Source organism: Dromiciops gliroides, chromosome 4 (assembly GCF_019393635.1).
Source record: "Dromiciops gliroides isolate mDroGli1 chromosome 4, mDroGli1.pri, whole genome shotgun sequence".
Lineage (NCBI taxonomy): Eukaryota > Metazoa > Chordata > Mammalia > Microbiotheria > Microbiotheriidae > Dromiciops > Dromiciops gliroides.
In genome coordinates, this window is record NC_057864.1 from 233,334,450 (window position 1) to 233,349,796 (window position 15,347).

General features: G+C 47.7%; 2 protein-coding genes across 3 annotated transcripts; both read right to left on the bottom strand.

Moving 5' to 3' along the window:
• Nucleotides 1-263: 263 nt before the first annotated feature.
• Nucleotides 264-2,269, bottom strand: MED11 (mediator complex subunit 11). The gene is made up of 3 exons (XM_044001721.1): nucleotides 2,043-2,269; nucleotides 1,711-1,841; nucleotides 264-752 (listed from the first exon to the last, which is right to left on the bottom strand). Exons 1-3 carry the CDS (start codon nucleotides 2,125-2,127, stop codon nucleotides 615-617), a joined length of 354 nt encoding a protein of 117 aa, XP_043857656.1. The 5' UTR covers nucleotides 2,128-2,269; the 3' UTR covers nucleotides 264-614.
• Nucleotides 2,270-3,895: 1,626 nt separating this feature from the next.
• ARRB2 (arrestin beta 2) lies at nucleotides 3,896-13,954 on the bottom strand. Of its 2 annotated transcripts, XM_043999324.1 has the most exons (15): nucleotides 13,805-13,953; nucleotides 10,474-10,504; nucleotides 9,824-9,884; nucleotides 9,604-9,648; nucleotides 9,136-9,332; nucleotides 8,255-8,314; nucleotides 7,826-7,893; nucleotides 7,296-7,431; nucleotides 6,832-6,916; nucleotides 6,323-6,395; nucleotides 5,786-5,923; nucleotides 5,061-5,144; nucleotides 4,889-4,968; nucleotides 4,697-4,751; nucleotides 3,896-4,358 (listed from the first exon to the last, which is right to left on the bottom strand). In XM_043999324.1, exons 1-15 carry the CDS (start codon nucleotides 13,825-13,827, stop codon nucleotides 4,265-4,267), a joined length of 1,230 nt encoding a protein of 409 aa, XP_043855259.1. In that variant the 5' UTR covers nucleotides 13,828-13,953; the 3' UTR covers nucleotides 3,896-4,264. The 2 variants fall into 2 exon arrangements, 1 of the variants encoding a protein (XP_043855259.1); XR_006356191.1 differs by lacking the exons at nucleotides 3,896-4,358; nucleotides 4,697-4,751 and having other exon boundaries at nucleotides 4,903-4,968; nucleotides 5,061-5,667; nucleotides 13,805-13,954.
• Nucleotides 13,955-15,347: the final 1,393 nt, after the last annotated feature.

The window sequence follows — 15,347 nt, forward strand, 5'->3', positions numbered from 1 at the left end:
CTTCTGCTTGACAATTCTGTCTTTCCCCAAGTACATCCCATCCATATTTCCCCTTACATGGCTCTCTATCTAGGATGTGCCTAAACCAAGCCAGCTGATTTACTCTTCCTGCTCCCCACCTCAGTCTCAAGGTACTGCTCTTTCCACCCCTCACATGACATTCAATTCCACTCTTCTACTCCTCCCCAGCTCTTCTCTTTTTATGCCATGTCTAATTAATTAGATGCCCTTATCCCCTCCTACCTTATAATGCATGAAAAATATAGGCTTATCTTGTTTATTAAAAGTCAGGTCTTCTCTCCCATTTTGTGTGTTTGAGCTGGACCGAAGTGGCTTCAAGATGAACCCAAAGTATCATGGGAAAATGGAAATGTAGGGTGGGAGAAAGAAGTTGTATGTTAGAATCTCTGAGTTTTGGTTAAAGAGAGTAATTTGTGCAGAGTTCTTGGGTGAAGCAAGCCATATCTTGTTTCTTTCCCATGGATTTTCTTAATGGTGAAGTCTGTGGGACCCTACATCCTCCTCACGCAGTAGCATGGCTTGAATGACTTCTCTGGCTTTGTCCAAGACAATAGAAATATGGAAGAAGGAAAATGAAGAGCCTCTGGTCTGCTTTAGGTCTCTAGCACCAGTTCACAGGTTCGTGCCAGTTCATTGAGTTTCAATCGAGCATAATCTACTCTTTTCAGTGCCATCTGGCAGTCCTTTCTTGATGAGTAGCTGGAACCCTCATGAGGCTGGCCAGTTGCTACCTAAGAATGAATACATAATGTCAGCTGGTTCTTATCTTCACCCTATTCCACACCCCACCACCTCATTCTCCCGTGAGATCCAGACATCCAGCCAAATCCCACTAATCTATTTCAGGATGTTTTCCATCCTGCCCAGATGCTTTCACTCATTTATTAAAAAATAAGATACTGGGAATGATTATCTTTATGAAACTTATGGTTTAGTAAATCTTTCCCTCCCCTTGCTTTCCAGGGTTATAGATTTTGAGCTGGAAAGGAGGTCAGAGGCTATTGAGTGCAATCCCCTAATTTTACAATTAAGGAAAATAAAGTACTGACCAATTAAATGACCACACAAATAGTAACTGAGACAGTATTTGAAAACAGGTCTTCCTGGCTCCCAAGTTCAGTGTGCTACCTAATTCTGCATTTCTTTCCCCCGGCAGTCCTGTCACTGCAAAACATAACATCCAGGTATTTAGGGCTTTAGAGCAGACAGAAGTCATGTAGCTGAAGGCACTGAATTTGAATGTGCACGTGTTTTTGGGATGTAGATTGCCATTCATACTGGGTTATAAAACTCAGTTCTGGGTACCGGGGGCGCCCCCCCCCCAATGTGTGTCCCAGCACAAAGGACTCCTATTTTTCTCTATCGAGGTAGCTGATGAGGATGAGGATGAAGAAAGGAATACCTGGGTTGCTGAGGTTTTTTTTGTTTGTGTTTTGTTTTTGCGGGGCAATGGGGGTTAAGTGACTTGCCCAGGGTCACACAGCTAGTAAGTGTCAAGTGTCTGAGGCCGGATTTGAACTCAGGTACTCCTGAATCCAGGGCCGGTGCTTTATCCACTGCGCCACCTAGCCGCCCCGGTTGCTGAGGTTTTAAACACCTATTCTTGCTCTGACCAATTACCCAAATCCTCACCTCCCAGGCCTTAACCCTACTCTCTCCTCCAGGCACTGACCTCTTCAGGGCACCTACCTGGGTCAGGTACCGGATCTGGGCTGACAGTTCGGCCTCCACGTGCTGCACGGAGGAGGTGAAGGCTGCCGCCTGCCGGTCCAGCAGCCGTTCGTTTGCCTTCTCCTTGGACAGCTCCAGGATCACGTTTCCTGCTCCGGAGAGAGCCGAGATTTCTCTCAGCGGTGCAGAGTTCCCAATATGAACCCGCCTCCTCCCCGAGGCTAGGAGTCTCCCTTCTACTCCGCCCCGTCCCTCCCCGTCCTGCCCGGGAATAAGGGACCGACTAGAGGCAAACAGTTCAGCGCATGTGCGGCAAACCAGGCCTCCTCCCTCCTGGACTCGACTCTCACCGGCGCTCTGCAGGATAGTCCCGATTTCCCGTTCGATATCCTCCAAGGCACGCAGCCGCTCGTTCGCCAAGCTATAAGTCGCCATCAATGTAACGGGAATCCTTGCCGCGACTGTTTCCTAGCCGACCGGCGGTTTGGAAACCTGCAAGCCTTTCTCCTGTCCGCCCCGCAGGAGCCAACCTACCAAGCATTAGACGCACTCCAACTCCCAGGAAGCTCTGCGCAGCTGGATACGTCTCAGTCGGCTTCTGATAGACTACAGCTCCCAGGAAACACTGCGCAGCCTGACACTCCCCCCGCCCCGCCCCCCTCCTCCCGCCTCCCCGTGGCCCCGGCCGGCCGAAGCTTGCTTAATAGACTACAGCTCCCAAGAAACCCTGCGCAGTTTGACTTCTCTGCCTCTGGTGGACTACAACTCCCAAGTTGCTTAGGGCTGCACAAGACTGGGAGTACAATAGTAGGGTAAGGTGGGCTCTAATCATATATCCTCTAGGGCTAATCAAGTCTCTTTTACCTAGCAACCCTTCCATAAATTGAGGTACACCCCAGGCTCCAGAACTGTTTTCGTTGTTATGGTCATTGCTTTACGAGTGTCTGTTTGCTTAGGACTGGCCTAGGAGTTGGGGGTGGTTTGGAGAGAGCTTCAGACTCTAGCATCCCCAGGAAGCAACGAGGTGGGATTAGATCTCGGGCAGCTAAGTGGTGCAGTGGATAGACCACTGGACCTGGAGTCCGGAAGACCTTAGTTCAAATGTGGCCTCAGACACTTTCTAGCTATGTGACTCAGGGCAAGTCACTTAAATGCTATGTGACTCAGTTTTCTCATCTGTCAAATAGGAATAATAGCACCTATCTCCCAGGATTGTTGTGAGGATATATGTGTGAGGCAATTGGGGTTAAGTGACTTGCCCAGGGTCACACAGCTAGTAAGTGTCAAGGGTCTGAGGCTGGATTTGGATTTAGGTCCTCCTGAATCCAGGGCCAGTGTTCTATCCATTGCGCCACCTAGCTGCTCCTCTGGCACCTCTTCATGTCTGTAATGAGAGGGTTTGGACCCTTCAAACTAATACCCTATGATCTATGCCTCCCTAAGACAGTCTTGTATAGCCTGGTTTCTCCCCAAATTTTCATGGACTAACACCAGCGTAGACTGGAAACAAAGTGAAAAGGTTCATTTGGCAGAAATTAAGCTGGGGTATTTAAGACTTCTTTAAAACAAGCTGTAGGTTCTCAGGATGTGTGTGGCTTTTTTGGTTAGGGTAGCTTGCATACATAGTTCTACATTTCCCCTTTTCAAACCACTCATCATCACTGAGTATCACAAGATAGGTACTGGACATATATTGTCTTTTTGTCCACCAGGAAGTCAGTGGTAAGACATTCTCTTCCCAGCACAGAAACTAGAAAAAGTAAAATTAGAGGTGTCAGTTTGTCACCAGCACACGAAGAGAAGAGTAGGGATGCTCCAATATGCTGGCCAGAGAACCTGTAAGAGCTCTAGTGGTGGAAAGGACAAATAAATTCTAGATATAGAAAGCTGTATTCTTCAGAATGAAGTGATGAAATTGAGTTTCTGAACTTGCTGAGAGGAATGCTCCATTCTTTCTAAGTGATAAACACACCCTATGTTGGACTGCCCTCAGATTCAGGAGAATTAAGCCTGCTACTTGTTTGGGGCTTCAACTGTCTGCACCTCCTTTCTTCATCTCTTCTCCCTACTTCACAGGGCTGTTGTGCTTTCAAATTCTGATCATCTGATCTTCTCAAGTACAAAAATAAAGTGGTATTACTGCTACCTCTTCCCCACCCCCTTAATTTTTTACTAACCCCCAGGTCAGAGAAAACACATACACTTTCAGCTTTAAAAAATTATTATCCTTTTTTGCTTAGATCCATAGCAACTCCCCCACCTTCCAGGGGACCACTTTCTCTCCTACCAATAAAGGAGTGTTACAATCCAGAAGGGGTTCTATAGAGGCAGTGACAGATATATGTGTGGAAGGTAAGGGTTCTCTCTCTTCCCAATTATTCCTTACCACTTCTCCCCAAAAACAACAACTCCAAATATAGGTAAAAACATAACCTGCTGCTATAGGGGGCCACTGTAGCTTCGAATTAATGCCCAGCTTCAATCAAAAATTGTGCACAGTGCTTTTATGCTTGGGGGGACATACGGAACCCCAATTGGAATAAAGAGCATGGTCTTGCTCTTATTTCCCCCCCTAGCAGAATTGGTTATCATAATCTTCATCCTTCATCCCTTTGAGCCGAAGCCTGGCGAAGTCCTCAAACACAATGTCATCATCTGTGCCATAGCTGGGAAAGGAAGTGAGGGAGGGCATGAGATAGAGAGGCTCCAGATTCCCCACCACCCCGACCAAAAGAGAGAAAAGCAAGACTGCTGGTGCTACAGATGACACGGAGATTTAGCAGTGACAGGGTTGAGCTGCTGGGCAGCCTCTTCACTAAGCCAGGCATTGTTGAGACCTCATCCCTCGGAATCTTCTTCTCCCTTTACCCCCACCCATTAATAGAGAGGGCAGGGAATTGATGCTGTAGCAGGGTAGAGGAAAGTAGACTTAAAGCAAAAAGGAGTCCTCTTCCTTTTCCATGGAGGTAGGGGGAGGAGGGGTAAAGGCAGAGTTCTTCCTTACTTGGTCTCAAATTCGATGAGATTGGTGTCCACTGGATCATTTATCTCAGGGGCAGCTAAAAGGAAAAGAAGCGGGTGAACAATTAGTGGGTGGGTCTAGAGAAGAACCAATTCCTCTTTATGGCCCTTTCCTATTCTGTTCCTTTAACAAACCCCTGGAAATAGTTCGAGTGGGTGGAGGGAAGAGTCTTACCGGATTGAGGTTTGGAGTGAGTGGAATGGTCATGAGGCTTGGGGTGCATTAGGACAAAGGGGAGCTCCACTGAAACATCCCTAGAGAAAGAGAGAGAGAAACACTATGATGGGAAAAGACAGGCAGGTATAGACACTGGGAAAAAGAAATCAAATAGAAGACCAATACTCACCCTCCCCGAGACACAACCAGCTTCACTTTGACCCTGTAGGACACAAGGATGCCTAGTACCTCCTTGTTTGCGCCTTCCTTCACTCTGCAAGGGAGAAGATGTTCAGTCTAGAGCATGGATAAACACCAACCTGGCGCACTGGCCCCTGCCCTAGCCCCACCACCTCGGACCCCTAGCTCTTCCATAAGCCTCAGGGGTGACTAATGCAGACAACAGGGAAAGCTCCAGTGATCTTGGGGTCTTGAGTTAACCACACATAATACTTGGAGCTGGAAGGATCTGCCATCTAGTTCAACCATCTACTGTGATAGGGCAGAGCACCAAGGCCAAGAAAACAGGGAGTCAACAGGAAGTAGGGATCAGTTCTGGTTCTGTGACTTACTCATCTACTACCTTGGATAAATGGCTTCAATTCCTAGGGACTGAAATTTCTATGGTTCCTTGCAGCCATAAATTCTGATTTATGAAATTACTTCCCCAAATTGACAAAGCTTGGATTAAAACCCAGGTATCCAAATTCTCACTCTACAAAACTTTTCACTCAACCGCAGCAGCTTCTACCAAGAGGCTAATAGGAAATGCAGCCTCAGCTCTGTTCCCAAGCAGGCTGAAGGCAAGAAAAATGAGAAAGAGGTAGGAAATAAGGAGGGGGAAAAACCAAGATATGAACTAGCTAAGAATATAGAACAGGCATAACACAAACAGGACTCCCCCTGCCCACTTGCATAGTACTGGAGGCCAGATTGGTATCTTCATGTTTGAGCTTTCCATCCAAGGCAAGTCCTCGTTTCTCCCTATTTTCACTGAGCAGTGGGGTTATATTATACACCTTACAGAAGGTGGAACTGGGAGACACCTGGTCACTGAAAAGAGAAGGGGTGGGTAGTGAGCAAGCGATGTTGGGGCTAGAGGGGAGAGTCCTGCCCCAAACTGCCACTAAAATTGATTTATTTCACACTGGTTGCTATTCTTTAAAGGGTAGTGGTTACAAGGGAAGAAGATACTTGTTCTAAGGAACAACTTTCTAGAAATTAGAGAGGTTTACCTTCTGAGCTCCCCATCATTGAAAGTGTTCAAAGCAGAAGCTAGATGGATGACTCAAGATTATATTGTTCCTTATCCTTTTCTAGGCATCAATTGTCCCCCCACCCCCACCCCCACCCCCTGGTCATCCAACCCAGCCTGAAGAATTCTTTCTGGGTCCTTGCCATCTCCCCTTTCCCCCTAAGAACTGGACCACTGGAGAAGGCCCCATTACTCACTCTTGCTCTATCAGAGCCACTGGACATTTATATTGGGCCGTGCTGAATAGACAGATATCAGCATATTGTCTCACTGTGGTAGAGAAAAGGTGAATCGCCAGCAGAGAGCACCAGGCAAAGAATGGAAATGAGGAACAGGAAAAGAAGTTGGGTCACAGCACTCCCAAAAGAGGGAGAGACAGCTTGTAATCCCCACCCCCCCAACCCTTCTCCATTCCAGATCGATCCTTTATCCACAGCTCCCAAATCCCTTGTCTTTCTGGTCCATTACTCTCATAATAGGCGTCCTCAGCCCAGTCTGCCTTCTGTTAAAGTTCTCCCACATTCTGGTCCACCCCTACTATAACATACGAATCCCTTATAGCCTCAACATTCCCTACTTTGTCCAGTCAGGGTTTTCCTCACATTCTTTATTAGGGCTCCCTCCAAATAGCTCTTCTATAGTCACTGCCCTCCCGGTCCAGCCTCCCACAATTTTGATTCCGTAGCCCTCATTCCTCATTTCATACCAGAAACTTTGATCTTCTTGACGGTCTTGGTAGAGTTGTTGGTGACGTGGACATTAACGCTAAGTGGCTCCCCATGGTAATATAGCTGGGAGATAGGAAGGGGAGAAGAACTCTACAAATAACTGTTCCACACTATACTCGATGCATCTGAAGTTTTATCAAAAATGGGCAACTCCCTCCTTTAAAGGTTAGAAAAAGACCTCCATATTTTCTCAGCCTTTGTACACCATACTATGTTCCCCCATTAGCCCAGCTCCATTTGTGGCAGGCCTTGTCCAGTTGAAATAATAATAACGATGATAGGTAGCATCTATGTAGTGCCTACTGTCTGCCAGGCACTGTGCTAAATCCTTTACAAATATTGTCTTTTCCATCCTGTCCTTTGTCCCCTTGACCCCAAAAGTTCCCTGTTGGGAGTGTTAGGTCTTGTCATTATGATTAAGGATCTCCCCTCTCTTCCTCACCTCTTTGTCCAGTGAGGCCTCAAGGTGCAGGGATCGGTCAGACATGAGGAAGTGTCGAGCGGTTTCAGCAGTGGGCTGGGGACCTGGTGTCTCTGGGGCAAACTGTACCTTCCTAATCACCAGCCGCACAGAATTCCTAGGCCAGAAAATCAGGGGGTGGGATAGGTGGTACTGTTGGCAGTCAGTGAATTCCCCTGACCTTCCAAGATGCCATCTCTCCCAAACCTGACCAGTAAGTCAGTCAACAAACATTTATTAAACACTAACTATGGGCCAGACCCTGCTAAAAGTGCTGGGAATACAAAGAAAGGTAAAAGACCATCCCTGCTCCCACAGAGCTCGCAGTCTAGAGAGGGAGACCTCAAGCAAACAACTAGATGCAAACAAGCCATAGACAAGATAAACTGGAGATAATCAACAGAGGGAAGGCATTCAACAGACCCGGGACATTTCCATGCTGACTCCCACCTCAAACAGAACAGTAACAGTGACTGGGGATGACAGGAGGTGGCTGGTATTGGTCCCCTCACCTCTTGTGGATTTTCTCTTCCAATGTTTTGGCACAGAAGGCTCGAATCTCAAAGTCTACCCCGCAGGCCTCAATGGGAAGAGGCAGAAGCTAGAATCAGTTCTCTGCGTAGTACCTCAACCACTGGCCCACCCACCACCTGCCTCCTAATCCTATGTTGAGGGATGTTACTTGTCAGCATCTTCCCATTCCTCCATCCATATCTTCCTTACCAGACTCTCCAATCACAATTTAGCCACCCCACCCCTGCCTCTCGAATCATTAGTAAACAGGCCTAACTATTTTCTTTCCCAGTCCCTACCTTTTAAAAACATCTCCTACTTCCTTTAATGGTTCATTTCCTCACACTGCCTTTCAGGCCTAGGTCAGTGCCCTTCCACCCTGTTTTTCCCCCTCCCACACAATAACCCCCCCTCCCCAGCTCCCATACCTTTCCGGTGTCCTCAGGTCCAGGTTGCAGGGTGACAGAACAGGGCAGGTTCTGTGGAATCTGGGAGAGTAGGGGGAAGGTGGCGTTTCCCCTGACCCTCCCCTTCCCCAAGTGTCTGAGACCACAACCCCTTCTTTGAAAAAAAAAAAACACAAAAAATATGATAATGATAAAAGGAAAGAACCCCATCTGGATGGGGGAATTTGGACTGCACTTTTCACTTCATGAATGTAGGGAATTCCTGGGAAGGAAACAAACTCTCAATGCAAACCAGCATCTGCTCTGCATCTTTTACTCAGAGAGTAACTTGTCTGGCATCCAGTATGTCTTGGAGGCAAAACCTGAATCCAGATCTTCCTGGCTCCAAGGCCGGCTCTCTTTGCACTATATTGGGCTTTCTTTTCTTTTTTTTTTCCTTCTTTCTTTTTTTTTTTTGCAGGGCAATGGGGGTTAAGTGACTTGCCCAGGGTCACACAGCTATTAAGTGTCAAGTGTCTGAGGTTGGATTTGAACTCAGGTCCTCCTGAATACAGGGCCGATGCTTTATCCACCGTGCCACCTAGCTGCCCCCTGGGCTTTCTTTTCAGATGGAATAATTAAGTAGGGAAGAAAGCCATCTAAGGGCTCTTGGAAAGCTGGCAGGGAGAGTACTGGCTCAGGAAATATTGGGGCACCTCTTCTATTATCCTTAGATATCTCCATTATGTCTAGATCCTGTTTACTAACAATGAAGTATTCTAGTCTTCCCAGACACACATCCACCTACAGGCCCCAAGCTACCCTGAGGAAGGGGTTCTAAGGGGCTGGATGTAGATTGGAAATCAGGCTGACCCTGACAGGAAAGAAGATGTTGAAGGGGCAGAGGTGAAAAAAATCCTCACTGTGAAGGAGAAGGGGTGAGCATGCTGGCCCAGTTTCCTCAGCAGGCGCTCCTGAAGGCGAGTGGTGGGTTGGGGTGGGTCAGGGATGGGAGGAAAAGCTTGGTATGTGGCAGCAAACAGGTCCTTTCGGAACGACAGGCCCAAAACGTCCAGGTCCTCACGACCATATCGGAAGGCACAAGTCAATGTCACATATACTATGGATGGGTAGGGAGGAGGAGAAAGAGAAAAAAAGATGTCAGAAAGAAATCCTCCTTCTCCCTATTTGGGGGCCATTTTGGATTTTCTTAGCAAGACTTTCTGACATTTGACGTTGTCTGCCCAGGTTCATTCCTTCTTCTGTTAAACACCCTAAAAACCCCATACACCTACCATGGTCTGTTCCATTACTAATTCGACTGAGGAGTCTCCTCCCCCTGCACTCCCTCCTGCATCTAGTTAAAGCCCCCATTCCCTGAGGTTCCTCACCTTTTCGGTCCTTCAGATAGTCAGGGTCCACTAGCACCACTCCATCTGTAAAGGAGACCCACAGTGTAACCTCAGACCCTGCCTACTCTCTCCTTATAGTCTGTAACTTATCTTGGCATTTACAGGTGTCAGAGGGAAATGTATGGGTTCAAACCCTCCCCCAGGAACTTTGTCTCTCTTTGTGTCCAGAGCTAGTCAGGGCTTTGGCCCTTCTACTCACCCACAGGATCCACTCGATCCAGGTGATCCACAAAGTCCCTCTTGCCCAAGTACACTGTTAGCTGGCATGGAGGCAAAGGGGGTGAGGGGTAAGGTATCCAAATCAAGTCAGAATGGAAGCCCTCAGCTCACAGTACCCTCTGTCCAGACCTGGGTGCCAAGAAGGAATCACTTCCCATCTTCAACCTTTCCCATCCCCTTTTTCTTACAGATAGCCCCAGATCCCCTCCCTGCTCCCCTAAGGCTACCTAGCATCCTTGACTCCAAACAAGCCTCTCCCTGGGAAAGAAGACCTTAGAGACATGCTACCCCAAGGCAACCAATCATAATACCTCCAGGCCTGTCCTCTCTGCTCACTAGGGATCCTGGAATGGGGTAAACAGATTATAGCCTGGATGCCCAGGCTTTTCCCTTCTCCCCCTTGACTCCAGAGACCAAGGCACCTGCCTCTCCTAACACCTACCCTCCTCTTCCCTAGGACATACACAGGCATGCATGTTGTCATAGTGGCAAGAAGGGAGGGGAAGTCAGCTCTTAGATGTGACAGGAAGTGGGGAGCTGGGGGGGGAGGGGTTGGGGAACCTCTGTAGGAAGATGAAGCTACTGAAGAGATTGGGAAAGAGCAGGAAGCTTGGAGCCATGAGGCCTCACCTTGCAGTTAGGACTTGATTTCTTGAAGACCCTACGGAAACAAAGGGGAGAATACAATCATGTTCAGAGAGCCTAAAGACTCCCCTCCCCTACCTGAGATGCTGCCCTTCATTCCAAACCCTTCCGGATTCTCTGTCCTCTTCATCTTCCCGAGGGGGCCCAGACCCTGGACCAGAAGCTAATGGGATTTGGAAAGTCATCCAGACCCACCCTGTTCCCTTCTAGCTTAGCTGTTCCCCACGAATCCTTTCCTAAATGAGAAGAAATGGGTGGGGGGAGGATGTTCTTCCTCTAATATGACAGCTAAAAATAATTGTCAGAGCCATGGAAGAAGGCCCCTGCCACCTCTGCCTACCCAATCTTATTCTTCTTTGGTCTTTACCAGCCCTCACAGGAGATGGAAGACTCTACCAAGAGCATGGCTATTTTCAAAAATCACTCTCTAGGTCTAAACCCCTGCCCCTCAATTCAAACTGCGTTTGCTCTCCTCTTTTCAGAGGCTGACTCACCCCCCAGGGTACCAATCAGGGGCTGTAACAGTGACCATCTGGGATTTCAATCTATTGCCCAGCCATTTGCCTCATACCCATTGTCTGCCTTCCCCTTGATATAGCCCACCATGGCAGTTGCTGAAGTCAGATTGCTGTAACAATAACCCCATGAGGTAGGTACTAAGGGAGGTGGTTTCCCCAGCTTAAAGACAAGGAAACTGAAGCTGAGGGGCGTGTATAGTCATTATTGAAAGCAGCATTCAAATCCAGCTCTTTCTGACTCCCAAGTCCATTATTTTAACTACTACATTATACTGCCCACATGCATTTCACCATGTGAACTAATTACCTAGGTACAGTCCTATTCCGCTAACAATTTTCCAAGGCAGCCATTTAGGCTATGACTTCATCCTTGGATTGAGGATAAGAAGTCTTTGGGGCCTTAACATGGCATCGTTTAGAATTTATTTTTCATAGAAACTGCCAAATGATCTGCTCCTTCTCTAGATGAGACACAGCCCTACTTACCCCTCAGACACTCTGGTTTCTCATAAATGCCTCTTAGATAAACCTAAAATGGTCAACACTGAATGGTAACTACTTCAGGCTTCCCCAAACTCCAGTTCCCCATTTCCTTTTTTGACTTCCAGAGGGTCAAATTTCCTTAGTTATTAAGTAAAAAACCTTGAGAACCAACCAGGTCCAACCCTTTTCCCATTTTCCCACACTGGCCTCTCCAGACAAGTAGAATGACATTTCAACATGCTATTCTGAAACAAGGTGGCACAGTGAATAGAGCACCAGGCCTGGAGACAGGAAGACCTGAGTTCAAATCCAGCCTCACTTACCAGCTGTGTGGTCAAGCCACTGAACCCTGTTTGCCTCAATTTCCTCATTTGTAAAATGAGCTGGAAAAGGAAATGGCAAACCACTCTAGTATCTTTGCCAAGAAAACCCCAAATGGGGTTGCAAAGGGGTGTCCAAACACGACTGAACAACAACAAATGCTAGCCACCATTTATTTTCTTCTGGTTGTCATGGAAAGTACCCTGTTCTGATACTCCCCAAAAGACTCAAGGGGCTATCTATGCTTTTCTATTTTTCCATTTGCCTGCTCTCCTCTCTGGCCCTCCACTCCAAATTAAACCAAGGGAGAGGCAGCATGCTGTATTTTAAAAAGAGCTTTTTATTTGGTGTCAAAGGTCTTTGTCTTTAAATCGTAATTCTGCTACTTAACACTTATGGATTTGGGGTAAATATAAATGGTGTTTCCTTTTCTGTAAAGGAAGGAGTCGGTCTAGATCATCTCTCAAGCCTTACAGCTCTAAATTCTATGATTCTGTCATCTCAGAGGTCCCAGTATGGTATCTCCTTGGATCCTGGTTTTGGGGGGGCAAAGGTCCTTGCCCAAGAGAAGATTCTGCTCATCTTTAAGAGCAGGCACGGTTTATTTTTCATTTGTGATTTTGTATCCATCAACAATAAGCATAATGTTTTATGGCACACAGGAGCTTCATTAACATGAATTGAACTGTTGAATGTGGTTAATTGCCCCAATATAGGGAGGAGTTCATATGTGTGGAGAGTGGTGAAGATGATTGGGAGAGATCAAGGGAGTTGCCCAGAGGGGAGGGCCAGCAGAAGCAGGTGCCCCCCCCCCATTTCCTGCTATTCTCTCCATTTCCTGTGGCTCAAAGAAGGGGTAGTGGTGGTATGTGATAAATTGTGCCATGTCAGCAGTCCCCTCCTTAGTCCACTCCCCCCAAAAACCTATGCCACAAAACAGAAAAGGGGGACAGTTGCAAGCCAACCACTTCCCTTTTTTTCCTTGAGATTCTAACCCATTCACATTCCACAGCTTACTCTTGTGAACTGTTTCTCCCCTTAACCCAAACATTCAGCTTAGGGTTCAGAAACCTAGGTTCCCACTCTCTACTAGGAAAGGTTTGCCAGCAATTTGCAAGATATATGACAGATCAGGTTGCTAGGACATAGGCTCGGCTCTTCCAGTTTTTTTTTTTTTTGCCCCCCCCCCAGAAGCAGAGACATCCACCCCCCAACCCTCTGTCCCTGAGTGGGTATTGGGTCACAACAGGAAGTAGATTCTACTGGAGTCCAAAAAACAGAAGTTGGGGTACAGAGAATACGAGGGGCCTTGACTTAAAATTGTGTGGAGAGGGTATGATAAAAGCAAAAGGTGCTGAGACAGGAGACGCAGGAGCATGTTAGGGTGGGTTGCTAGCAACATCAGCTCTCAGTCCTTCATATACACTCTTCTCCTCCTCCATAAAGCTGCTGCCTCTAGCAATCCTTGGGGGGTGAAAACAAAATATGTGGGTATCACAGGCTAGGATGCAGGTAGAGGGCACTCTTCCAGGGCGGGGGACTACTGTACAGGCGACTTCCTGTTTGTTTGGTACGAGACGGAGGGAGGGGGGCTGTCTCTTCCCCAGTGCGTTTAGGCTTCCCTCTCCAGGCACTGTCCCTGGGGGTAACAGGCCACCTGCTGCTCTTCTCGGTGTCCCAGCATCTCAGCTACAAGACAGCTCAGGCGTCTGCCCCCCTCCCCCTTCCCTTCATCCCTCTGGAACGCAGGCTCCAGGCCCAGAGTTCTCATTCGTTTTCGTGTGTTATGCATGCTGCTCCCGTCCACCTCCCGTCCCCATGGACCCACAAGCCCAGTCCTTCCAGCGCCCCTGCCCCCACTCCCATCCTCATTCCCTAGGCGCCTAGTCCCTGCTCTCCTCCCCATGCTCTCCGTCTAGGGAGCCCGAAGCCATCCGTTTTGCAAACGCTAGCTCTGAGCAATGCACCCCCTTTGCAGACCCCATCCCGTTTACCTGGTCCCTGCTTTCTCCCCCATGGTGCGCGCAGCAGTCCGCCCGGCTAGTGGCTCACAGCTTTCCTCGCCCGCTGCTTGGCCCAGCTCCTCCCCGCCACCACTGCGCAAGCTCCTCACCACCTCTCTCCCCTCCCCATCCCAGAGAACCCGGGTCCGACGCGTCAGCGGGGATAGAGGTGGGGATCCTACCCCTCCTCTCCCCACCGAATCTCCAATTCTCCAAGGTGACTGGACCATGAGCCGCAGCCCACCTCCCTGCCAAGCGCTGATTGGTGCTTCCTCAGCAACTGCTCCGGAGAGCTCTCAGACACTCTGCCCCTCCCCTCTCTCAGCCTCTGCATTTCCAGGCAGCTTTTTGGTTCCCCATTCGAAACGGAGGCATCGCCCCGCTCCTCATCTCCGCCCCGGCCAGGCAAGCCAGTGTATTGGCTCTTCGTGTTCGGGCTCCCGCGTCCATTGGCGGAGTAGAGATTCTTCCCTTCTCTATCCCTCTTTCGTTCCCAGGATATGAGTGATCGCAGAACCGGGGTCAGAAAAGGAGGGATGTACATATGGCGTACATTCAACACTCATACATTCGAGCCACTGAAAACGCGTGTCTTCCCCGAGTACAAGCGCGGTCCTCACGAAAATGTCTCGGCCCTCTCTGCCTCCCCCTCCCCCCGCTTTTGGCTATATATCTCTTCCATATTCATCCACCTCACCCCATCTTCATTCATTCATTAATTGAATCGGAATTTGTTTAACAAATTGGTGAATAGCTAGCCTAGAGACAGCGTAAAGACCTCGGAACCTGGAGTCTGGAGACTTTGGTTTGCAATTCTTTTATTAAGGGAATCCCTTAATTTCTCTGATAACATATCCTCATCTATAAAATAGAGCTAATTAATATTTACATTGCCTCATTCATGATAAGAAGAAAGTGCTACGTAAACCTAAAATCACTACACAAATTAACATTATTATACACAATGGCTGTTTTTTCCTGAACTGCTTTAGCAATTACAACTATCACAATTTAGCATTTAATTATAATATATGGTGTTTATACTATGTTTATTCCTAGAAAGGCATCACGGTATAGTGAGAACACTGCTGCATTTTGGGTCAGGCGAGACCTGGATTCCAAAACAGCCTCTGACGCTGCGACCTTTACCTGAAGGGCTATTAGGAAAAAAATGAAATAATATGTGAAGCACTTTTTAAACCTTACTGCTATAAAAGGAAGCTATCACCTTTAAGATGGCTTGCAGTGCCTAACAGTCTATGATTCTTATACATTACATCCTTTGTATCTCCCACTGCCTACCTTGTTTTCCGATGCCCTGCTTCCAGGATCTTCTACTCCAAATCTCACTGATACATTCCTAAGCTTCTCTTTTGAATTAGGGTTGTACTTTGACCTCTATGGACGAACATACACCCATGCAAATTCATGATCCTCTAGAGGAGTTCTCAGTCTAATAGTAGATATGTATGGCTTTAGATAGTAAGCAAGTGAACTTTGTGACAGATAAAGGATTTCCTTTAGTAATGATTTG

Excerpts from the sequence above, each read along its gene's own strand:
- MED11 (XM_044001721.1), bottom strand. The coding sequence starts at position 2,127 with ATGGCGACTTATAGCTTGGCGAACGAGCGGCTGCGTGCCTTGGAGGAT. Across the intron at positions 1,842-2,042 it reads GACTATCCTGCAGAGCGCCG|GAAACGTGATCCTGGAGCTG; the intron begins GTGAGAGTCGAG and ends TCTCCGGAGCAG. Across the intron at positions 753-1,710 it reads AGATCCGGTACCTGACCCAG|GTAGCAACTGGCCAGCCTCA; the intron begins GTAGGTGCCCTG and ends ATTCATTCTTAG.
- ARRB2 (XM_043999324.1), bottom strand. The coding sequence starts at position 13,827 with ATGGGGGAGAAAGCAGGGACCAG. Across the intron at positions 6,396-6,831 it reads CAAGAAGATCAAAGTTTCTG|TGAGACAATATGCTGATATC; the intron begins GTATGAAATGAG and ends TCTCTACCACAG. Across the intron at positions 5,924-6,322 it reads GTGGCTCTGATAGAGCAAGA|TGACCAGGTGTCTCCCAGTT; the intron begins GTGAGTAATGGG and ends TTCTCTTTTCAG.